Source organism: Neoarius graeffei, chromosome 23 (genome assembly GCF_027579695.1).
Source record: "Neoarius graeffei isolate fNeoGra1 chromosome 23, fNeoGra1.pri, whole genome shotgun sequence".
Lineage (NCBI taxonomy): Eukaryota > Metazoa > Chordata > Actinopteri > Siluriformes > Ariidae > Neoarius > Neoarius graeffei.
In genome coordinates this window covers 60,393,604-60,404,636 of record NC_083591.1, presented here as the reverse complement: position 1 = coordinate 60,404,636, position 11,033 = coordinate 60,393,604, and the positions used below count along the sequence as shown (strand labels likewise).

At 44.3% G+C, this 11,033-nt stretch overlaps 2 protein-coding genes across 3 annotated transcripts in view; one reads left to right on the top strand and one right to left on the bottom strand.

The window, feature by feature from the left end:
* The first annotated feature begins 2,650 nt into the window (after nucleotides 1-2,650).
* Nucleotides 2,651-7,802, top strand: LOC132871389 (tissue factor-like). The gene is made up of 6 exons (XM_060905509.1): nucleotides 2,651-2,864; nucleotides 3,531-3,642; nucleotides 4,218-4,402; nucleotides 4,503-4,681; nucleotides 5,626-5,797; nucleotides 7,296-7,802. The coding sequence occupies exons 1-6, from the start codon at nucleotides 2,813-2,815 to the stop codon at nucleotides 7,433-7,435; spliced, it is 840 nt and encodes a 279-aa protein (XP_060761492.1). The 5' UTR covers nucleotides 2,651-2,812; the 3' UTR covers nucleotides 7,436-7,802.
* Nucleotides 7,803-9,893: 2,091 nt separating this feature from the next.
* LOC132871945 (ATP-binding cassette sub-family D member 3-like) overlaps nucleotides 9,894-11,033 on the bottom strand; it is a 15,108-nt gene continuing 13,968 nt past the window's right edge. For both annotated transcript variants that reach the window (XM_060906594.1, XM_060906595.1), the window contains exon 23: nucleotides 9,894-11,033. This exon is cut by the window's right edge and continues 1,162 nt beyond it. The gene's annotated coding sequence lies outside the window, so the exon portion shown is untranslated.

The following is an 11,033-nucleotide window of genomic DNA, read 5'->3' as shown; positions in this document are numbered from 1 at the left end:
TTAAAGGCGGGGAGTCTGGAATAAAAGGCTGGGAGTCCAGAATTAAAGGCTGGGAGTCTGGAATAAAAGGCTGGGAGTCCAGAATTAAAGGCTGGGAGTCTGCAATTAAAGGCGGGGAGTCTGGAATAAAAGGCTGGGAGTCCAGAATTAAAGGCTGGGAGTCTGGAATAAAAGGCTGGGAGTCCAGAATTAAAGGCTGGGAGTCTGGAATAAAAGGCTGGGAGTCCGGAATAAAAGGCTGGGAGTCTGGAATAAAAGGCTGGGAGTCCAGAATTAAAGGCTGGGAGTCTGAAATAAAAGGCTGGGAGTCTGCAATTAAAGGCGGGGAGTCTGGAATAAAAGGCTGGGAGTCCAGAATTAAAGGCTGGGAGTCTGGAATAAAAGGCTGGGAGTCCAGAATTAAAGGCTGGGAGTCTGGAATAAAAGGCTGGGAGTCTGGAATAAAAGGCTGGGAGTCTGGAATAAAAGGCTGGGAGTCCAGAATTAAAGGCTGGGAGTCTGGAATAAAAGGCTGGGAGTCTGCAATTAAAGGCGGGGAGTCTGGAATAAAAGGCTGGGAGTCCAGAATTAAAGGCGGGGAGTCCGGAATAAAAGGCGGGGAGCGCGGAATAAAAGGCTGGGAGTCCAGAATAAAAGGTGGGGAGTGTGGAATAAAAGGTGGGGAGTGCGGAATAAAAGGCTGGGAGTCTGCAATTAAAGGCGGGGAGTCTGGAATAAAAGGCTGGGAGTCCAGAATTAAAGGCTGGGAGTCCGGAATAAAAGGTGGGAGTCCAGAATAAAAGGTGGGGAGTGCGGAATTAAAGGCGGGGAGTCTGGAATAAAAAGCGGGGAGCGCGGAATAAAAGGCTGGGAGTCTGGAATAAAAGGCTGGGAGTCTGGAATAAAAGGCTGGGAGTCCAGAATAAAAGGTGGGGAGTGCGGAATAAAAGGCTGGGAGTCTGCAATTAAAGGCGGGGAGTCCAGAATTAAAGGCTGGGAGTCCGGAATAAAAGGCAGGAGTCCAGAATAAAAGGTGGGGAGTGCGGAATTAAAGGCGGGGAGTCTGGAATAAAAGGCGGGGAGCGCGGAATAAAAGGCTGGGAGTCTGGAATAAAAGGCTGGGAGTCCGGAATTAAAGGCTGGGAGTCTGGAATAAAAGGCTGGGAGTCTGGAATAAAAGGCTGGGAGTCCAGAATTAAAGGCGGGGAGTCCAGAATTAAAGGCTGGGAGTCTGGAATAAAAGGCTGGGAGTCCAGAATTAAAGGCTGGGAGTCCGGAATAAAAGGCTGGGAGTCCGGAATAAAAGGCTGGGAGTCTGGAATAAAAGGCTGGGAGTCTGGAATAAAAGGCTGGGAGTCTGGAATAAAAGGCTGGGAGTCTGGAATAAAAGGCTGGGAGTGTGGAATAAAAGGCTGGGAGTCCGGAATTAAAGGCTGGGAGTCTGGAATAAAAGGCTGGGAGTCTGGAATAAAAGGCTGGGAGTCTGGAATAAAAGGCTGGGAGTCTGGAATAAAAGGCTGGGAGTGTGGAATAAAAGGCTGGGAGTCTGGAATAAAAGGCTGGGAGTCCGGAATTAAAGGCTGGGAGTCTGGAATAAAAGGCTGGGAGTCTGGAATAAAAGGCTGGGAGTCTGGAATAAAAGGCTGGGAGTGTGGAATAAAAGGCTGGGAGTCTGGAATAAAAGGCTGGGAGTCCGGAATTAAAGGCTGGGAGTCTGGAATAAAAGGCTGGGAGTCTGGAATAAAAGGCTGGGAGTCCGGAATTAAAGGCGGGGAGTCCAGAATTAAAGGCTGGGAGTCTGGAATAAAAGGCTGGGAGTCCAGAATTAAAGGCTGGGAGTCTGGAATAAAAGGCTGGGAGTCTGGAATAAAAGGCTGGGAGTCTGGAATAAAAGGCTGGGAGTCCAGAATTAAAGGCTGGGAGTCTGGAATAAAAGGCTGGGAGTCTGGAATAAAAGGCTGGGAGTCTGGAATAAAAGGCTGGGAGTGTGGAATAAAAGGCTGGGAGTCTGGAATAAAAGGCTGGGAGTCCGGAATTAAAGGCTGGGAGTCTGGAATAAAAGGCTGGGAGTCTGGAATAAAAGGCTGGGAGTCCAGAATTAAAGGCGGGGAGTCCAGAATTAAAGGCTGGGAGTCTGGAATAAAAGGCTGGGAGTCCAGAATTAAAGGCTGGGAGTCTGGAATAAAAGTCTGGGAGTCTGGAATAAAAGGCTGGGAGTCTGGAATAAAAGGCTGGGAGTCTGGAATTAAAGGCTGGGAGTCTGGAATAAAAGGCTGGGAGTCTGGAATAAAAGGCTGGGAGTCTGGAATAAAAGGCTGGGAGTCTGGAATAAAAGGCTGGGAGTCTGGAATTAAAGGCTGGGAGTCTGGAATAAAAGGCTGGGAGTCTGGAATAAAAGGCTGGGAGTCTGGAATAAAAGGCGGGGAGTCTGGAATAAAAGGCGGGGAGAGCGGGGATGTTCTGGGCCTGAACTGGGTCTGCTTTTTTCATGCACTCTGGTGTGTGTGCATGCGCGCGCATACGGTATGTCTGCTGTTCCGGATGGCCATATATGGTAAAAAGGGGGAATTTCTTATGATCTTTTGTCTTCTGACTGAGGCTCCGCTCACTGCCTTACTTGTCCATGGAGGGGCGTGGCTAATGAGCTGGAGGAGAGTTTGGTTCCTGTAAATCAGAGAATAAAACCCTGAACACTGCAGTTTACACTGCGTCAGAACTTCATACTCACCACTCTCTCACTCATCACCACTCTCTCTCACCCATCACCACTCTCTCTCACCCATCACCACTCTCTCTCACCCACCCCGTGTTCATCTCCAACCTGAACAGAGCAATGAGGATCTCAGTGCGGCTCTTTCTCCTGATCTTCTTCAGCTCAGTGTCTGGTAAGAGCGCACACACACACACACACACACACACACACACACACACACACACACACACACACACACACCACGAAGAATAGTTTACTGACTCAGTAAAGAACATGAACGTGTTATTTCAGTTCTGTAGTTGTTTATAACACTGCTGGAGTTAAAGGCAGTCACAGCAGCAGCTTTATATCTCTATAAATACACAAATACAGCTTCATTACGTCATGGGTTCATCATCAGATCTTCCTGAAGACTCTACTTTCAGTCAGTGTGTTCCAGATCTGTGATTAGGTTGGGCTAAAATCTGAAAATAAAAGTCTCTTAATATAAAGCATGTGGTATAAAAGCTGTACAAAATAAAAACCTGTTAATTACAGATAAATAATCCTATAAAAGTCAGGAGAGTATCAGCTGTAGCCCTGTGGCTCTTCTCTCAGCTTCTGTGTGTGTGTGAAGCTTCTCACTTCAGTTCTGCAGATGAAAGCTCACTCCAGACTCTGTGACGAGTTTCACTGAGAAAAAAAAGTTTTATTCCTGAAGCTCTTCGCAGTAAACACACAGTTTGATTACAATTAAACTCTTTAAACCATGTTAAAATAAAGACTAACAGGAAGAGTCACAGAGTCTCACACTGAAAATATTTATTTTATTTGATGTTATTTTATCTCCTGCCCTCAGGTGATGCCCCTCTGCCCCGAGCTCAGAATGTGACCTGGACATCACTGAACTTTAAAACCATCTTGACGTGGCGCTCCGTCTCTGAAAACACACACACTGTCGAGTTCTCCCAGTAAATCTGTTTATCTCTCTCCCTCAACACACACTGTTCGTTATTTAGCTTGTCAGTGGTTAGTCTCACCTCTTACACACACACACACACACACACACACACACACACACACACACACACAGTTATGAGTGTACAAAAATATCACTATTTCGATTCGTCATTTTTTTAAACTTTGCCCAGTTTGATATCAGTCTTTGAGGCCAATGTGCATTTTTTAGTGAAGAGTTTTCTAGGTTCATTTTGGCTCTGATTAAACATCGCAAGAGAATAAAATGAACAGGTTCTGACTTGTATTAAAGGAAATTACTACTTTTAGAGTTTCATTATTTTTTAAATTATTATTACTTCAGATGTTGCTCTCTCGGTTAACTTTTGCTATACAGTATTTCATTCCTACTGAATCAAATCAAATCAGCCCACCAGTACCGTTAACAAAGTTTGACTTTGACTATTCAGACCATACAACAAGCAGTGCATGGCTGAAAGAAATTACGTTTCACACATTATTATTAATAGTGTGTGTGTGTGTGTGTGTGTGTGTGTGTGTGTGTGTGTGTGTGTGTGTGTGTTCTCAGGGTGGGGAAAGACAGACAGAGGAATCCTTACTGCATCCAGATCTCTCACCCGGAGTGTGACCTCACAGGTTATCTCCATTACCTTAAAGCCACCTACACTGCAGATGTACTGACTGAGATCATGACCTTTGACCCCATGGAGCTTCCATCCACTCAGTCTGAAAGATTCTGCCCTTATAAAGACAGTCAGTGTGATTATTACACTCTTCCCCTCCGTCTGTGTGTGTGTGTGTGTGTGTGTGTGTGTAACTCATGGGTAATGTTAGGTGTGTGTGTGTGTTTCAGCTGTAATTGGAGCTCCACAGTTCAATGTAACATTGGATGAGAACGATACAATTGTGCTGCACATCACTGACCAGCAGACGGCGCTGTACAGAGACGGACGCCATCTCACTCTCCGAGACGTCTTTAAACACGACCTCAAATACAGCATCATGTACAACAAAGCAGGAAAAACAGGAAGGGTGTGTATCAGAGGGGTGTGTGTGTGGTACTGACTATAAAACATGGTGTAACATCTCTAAAAAGTGATGCCATCACAGCTCTAGCGCCCCTGCTGGCTGGCTGCAGTATAATTTTTAGCTCCGCCCATCCGCATGAGTTTAGTGAAAATGCAGGCTTTATTTCCTGTCACTTTTCTCTTTTTCCATCTACAGTGTCTAATTTAAACAGTTTTCCATATGCTGATATCTGCACATTTATTTTCTATCGTAAGAAGGCGTGGCTACACTTGATTGACAGGTTTTCCAGAAGAGGCAGCGGCTGCATCGCACTCTGTCTGTTCCTTACATGTACCTAATAATTTTAACTTTTCTGGACACATGCACTGATATGCAGTTAGTGATTTTTGTTAAAATACTGAAACACTGAGAGGTTTAATCAGAAAATCTCACGTGTTTCTGAGCCACAGACCTCGTTATCTCAGCATTAACGACATCCAGCCTGCTCTCCACATTTACACAAAGCCATTCATCAGTGAACACATTCAGTAATGCACTACCAACAACATTCAGATGGATTTTATACCCAGGTGTCCCAAATAATGAGTTTTGAACTCCCTCTGTACTGCAGCCGGGGTCTAATCCAGCATCTCCTCCTGAAACCACCTCTGATCTTCTGTGAAGGTCCGAGTGATGACTGTTCTTATCAGACACGTCCGTATGAATGCAATATCTCCAGCTGAATCTGTTTAAGCTCTCAGGATAGATGTAATTTCTACTGGAGAAAGGGGCGGGCCTACTTCACCTTGTATATCCACTGCACAGACTCGAGATGGAGAAAGTCTGGACTGTGCAGGCTACAAATCTGACAACATGCAGAAGGAATTTTGGCTTCATTTCTTTAAAATGTGTTCTGCAGTCAGTGGTGTGTAGTTATGGTGATGATGATTGTGTGTGTGTGCGTGTAGAAGCCGATTGTGATGTCTGACAGTGAGGAGGTGGTGATGAGGGATTTGGAGCAAGGACCCAGTTACTGTTTCAGAGTTTTAGTGTCCATTGCGTCTCGCAGCGTAAACAGGAAACTGGCCAAGTGGAGTTTACCCAAGTGTTCACCTGCACTGACCTCTAACCCCCTCACAGGTAAACACTGACCTCTCACCTGCTATCTATCTATCTATCTATCTATCTATCTATCTATCTATCTATCTATCTATCTATCTATCTATCTATCTATCTATCTATCGTGTGTGAGTGAGTGATGGAGGTGAAAATGCAGGACTGTGGAGGAAATACACAAACACACATTGCTTTTCTTCATGTCTCCATTGTGCCCCCTGCAGGCCACCCCCTCAAAAACATTATATATACACTAGGGTGGGCCCCAAAAACAAACTTCAACTTTTTAAAGGTGCTACTTCATTTTCTTGTTCCACTTGGGGAAAAAATCAATTGGGTAAAATTTCAAGTGATTTGAGTAATATTAACCACTGCCACATGAGCCCTGTTTTTTGCATGCCAGGTGGATGGCACATGTCATCTATGCAATCAAGATGTTTTTGTTTAGAAACCAGTTTCAGTTATCTACTGAGGAACTCTCTGGCCTGAAACGCTTCACAGCTTTCACTGGAGCACTGCATGTCAAGGCCTGGTTCAGTGCTCCATCTGCAATCGCTGCTCCAGCTGGTGATTTGTCATTCCTGAAGGGACTGGTCTCCTATCCTGATTCTGATATTGTGAAAGCCACCAGCAAGAAGTTTGCCAGACACCTCTGGTATCTGAGTGAGGACCTAGCCGGACTTGCCCTATTTGACAGCAGCATCACAGATGATGAAAAGCGTGGGATCGTGGCTGCTCTGAAAGACGAAGCAGATGATGATCATCAGCCACGTGCAACAGAGGCGAAGGAAGCCGTTGCAAACAAAACTGTGGCAGATTTTGTTACATCTAAAAAAAGGGTTAGGCATCTTGCCTCGGGTCACATTTTTGAGGCATTCAACATTGACACCGACTTCCTCATCAAGGACCCTTCAGAGTGGGAGGAGGACCCATCATTCCAGTCATCAAAGAAGGCCCTGCATGGTATTGCTGTGGTCAATGACTTTGCTGAGAGAGGAGTGGCACTAATCCAGGACTATAATCAAATCCTGACAAAAGATGAGCAGCAGCGGCAATACCTGTTGCAAGTAGTGGAATGGCATCGGCGTCAATTCCCGGAAGCCAAGAAATCGTAACAAAACGCCACCCATTATGACTGTTTGATCTAAACAAATATGTGAACAGTGGCACATAATATTGTTTTTATTTGTCTCCTGTTTGTCATTTTTCAATATGTATTGCTTAGGTGAACATGCACATTGCTTTTTGTTGGTTTTCGCAAATATGCTCAAATAATTTCAACCCGTGCGTGGCAGTGGTTAGAATAGTCGTATCAAAATAAAATTTTGCACAAATTGTTTTTTCAGCAAGCCGAACAACTTAGTGAGGAAGCACCTTAAGAAAGTCAAATTTTTATTTTTGGCATATATTTGAGGACCACCCTAATATACACACACAGAGCGCTGCACATCATGTCCACTGTTTATCATGAGTTCAGCTCTAAACAGGAAGTATTTGTGTGTGTGTGTGTGTGTGTGTGTAGAGTTTGACCCTGTGATGCTCGGCACTGCTCTCCTGGTCATCGTGACGTTTCTCGTCGTCATCAGCGTTTCGATCGTTTGCTGCTGCAGACGGAGAGGAAGAGAAAAGCAGACGGAGATTCAGGTCATTAAAGAGATTTAGATTGAAACATTAATCATCACGTCTTCATGTGAGAGCTGCGCTTTAGTTTCTGTGAAACATTAATATGATCAGATCTGATCTCTCACACACACTTCAGCTTTAATACTCCTCACAAACTCTATACATGATCAGATCCACGCTTCTGATTCTGACAGTGATGATTAAAATATTCAGATTTCATTTTTTATACGCTGATATTTTAATGTTTAATGTACATTAATGTTGTGTTACTTGTTTAGTTGTAAATATTGAAGTGTGATGAATAAACATGTATTCTACAGGAGTGTGTTTTTAAGTGAAAATGTGGGTTTATATCACATCATGGATTTATTTTATTTTATTTTTTAAATTTCATAAGTAACTTTGCTGATGTAATCACAGTTTAATAAATCATTTAACAGAGCAGTATTTCTATTTATGCAGTAATAAACAGTTTAGTAAATGATGTATGTATGTTATTTGTGTGTAAAATCTTGTTCATGGTCTTCCATCCATCCATTTTCTTCTGCTTGTCTGAAGTCGGGTGGCAGTGGCAGCAGGGTATTCCAGGCGTCCCTCTCCCCAGCAACGCTTTCCAGTTCCTCCTGGGGGATCCCAAGGCGCTCCTCACCCTGTCTGTAAGGCTGAGCCCAGCCACCCTGCGGAGAAAGCTCATTTCAGCCGCTTGTATCCGTGATCTCATCCTTTCGGTCACTACCCAAAGCTCATGACCATAGGTGAGGGTTAGAACATAGATTAACTGGCAAATCGAAAGCTTTGCCTTCTGGCTCAGCTCCCTCTTCACCATGACGGACCGGTACAATGACCGCGTTACTGCTGACGCCACCCCAATCCGCCTGTCTATCTCACACTCCATTTTACCATCACTTGTGAACAAGACCCTGAGATACTTTGAACTTCTTCGCTTGGGGCAGTAACTCAGTCCCAACCCGGAGGGAGCGCTCCACTGTTTTCCGGCAGAGCACCATGGCCTTAGACTTGGAGGTGCTGAGTCTCATCCCAGCCACTTCACTCTCAGCTGCAAACCGTCCCAGTGCTTGCTGAAGGTCATGTTCTGAAGAAGCCAACAGAACCACATCATGTGCAAAGAGCAGAGATGTAATCCTGAGGTTCCCAAACCGGACATCCTCCTCACCCCGGCTGTGCCTCAAGATCCCATCCACGAACATCACAAACAAGGTCGGCGACAAGGGGCAGCCTTGGCAGAGTCGAGCACCCACCGGGAACACGTTTGACTTTGTGCTGAGAATTCAGACACAGCTCACCCTTTGGTTGTACAAGGACTGGACGGCGCGTAGCAATGGCCCTGATACCCCATACTCCCACAGTGCCTCCACAAGGTCCCCCGGGGGACATGGTCATAAGCCTTTTCCAAATCTACAAAACACATGTAGACTGGCTGGTCATACTCCCATGACCCCCCCCCCCCCCCCCCCCCCCCCATCAACCCTGCCAGAGTAGAGAGCTGGTCCACCATTCCATGGCCAGGACGGAATTGTTCGTGGTCTTGTTGACGGAATAGTGATTGTTGCTCTGCCGTTAGCTTGATTATGGTACCCACGCACCATGGTGTTGTTTCACCAACTTTATACATCAACATTAATGCAGCTCTGGACTGAAATAAATGTTTCACTCAGATCTTGTCTCGAGTACAGGAGACTGGAACCGCTCTGTAAAATCTTCTCCAGTGTTCCACAGACTGTGTAAGGTCGGGACTCTCAGTGGTGGTTAATTCATTTTATAAAATGATTCCTCGTGCTCCCTGAACCACTCTCTGAGCCCTAATTTTATTCCATCAGGGAATTAAACCCCACTGATGTGACCCTGCTCATTCAGTACATTCAGGTCGTCAGCCGCCTTCATTTTATTGCCCCGTAACGTTGCCGAGTCTCGACCTGACCAACTGAACCAACCCCAGGTCATCACACTGCCTCCAGAGGCTTGGACAGTGGACACTATGCATAATGGGGCGGGGCTTCATGAGCTTCCCTTCTTACCCTGACACGCCCATCACTCAGGAACAGGGTCAGTCTGGACTCCTCAGACCACATGACCTTTCTCCATCACTCCAGAGTCCAGGCTTTATGCTCCCGAACAAACAAGCTTTTTCCCCTGATTAGTCTCACTAACGAGTGGGTTTCTGATGGACACACAGCAGTTTAGTCCCAATCCTGTGAGTTCTCATCCCACTGTGAGGGGAAATGATCTTAATTTCACTGTTAAACACAGCCCTGAGCTCTACTGTCTGTTTTTATGATTCGACTTCACCAGGTGATCACGCTCAGTCAGGAGGATTTTCTCACCACATTTCCTCTGTGAAGTTGACGGTTCTGTCCCATCCTCCTAGTTTTTTTTTTTTAAATAATAATAAACATGTTCAGAGATGATAAAAATAATATTAGTAACTAACATATTTCTTGGTCAATAAAATCGACACACTACAGTTTATAAAATAATACATTTAATATGAACATCCCATTGATGAATAAACATATTAAATAAATATATTTTATACACAGGTGGACATCAGCATTGCACCAGCCTTTACTGACATTTAACAACAAAAATATCTACATAGAAAACAAACATCCAAACACAAGTCAAGTTTATTTGTATCGCGCTTTTAACCATAGACATTGTCGCAAAGCAGCTTTACAGAATTTGAACAACTTAAAACATGAGCTAATTTTATCCCTAATCTATCCCCAATGATGAAGCCTGTGCCAGAGATGCCAACCTTTTGTGAAATCAATGTGTAGTGACACATGCATACGAGCGGAGCGCCCGCAGGGCGGGTAGTGAGTCCAGTTCAGCTGGGGGTTGGGGGGCGCTGTAAGCCCCCCAAGAAAATTTTGGAAATTGTTGCTTTTTTAGGGCCATTCTGAGTGAATACAGGTGACTAAAATGAACTGGGACTTGTGGGTTTTGGGGGGAGAAAATTGTTGATTTAGTTTTTTTTTTTAATTATCTGAAAAATAAAACCAAACCACAATCACTCATGATTTTCTCATAGAGTGATGCTCATAACTCACCACATTCACACAAAGTAAAGACTTCTCTGGTAATTTGTATACAATCAACTTTCAAACAGTGAATATTATTTTCTTAACTTTACTACACAAATGCAGATTACATACCATCAATATTTATAGATAACATACTGGAACACTCAATTAGCAATACTCAAATAGTTTACTAAACAAATGCAGATTACATGCCATCAATGTTTATAGAGAATATGCTGGAACACTCAATTAGCAATACTCAAATAGTTGTACTGGAACATGTCCATTTCCTTTTTATTCCCATGATTAATATCAAGTCACTTTGATTACTTTTAATTTTTATCAACTTCCTTTCACTTTTAATCTCATCAATATCAAGTCAGATTACTTATTCAGTTCTGATTGATTTACTTCAGAAGATGACCGTTTCAGTTCCAACAGTTTTTCTTTAGTAGCATGTTTTGCCTGTTGTAGCAATTTTGGGGATGGATTTTTGTTTGTAGTAAACAGAATCACAAGCGGGCGGCACGGTGGTGTAGTGGTTAGCGCTGTCGCCTCACAGCAAGAAGGTCCTGGGTTCGAGCCCCGTGGCC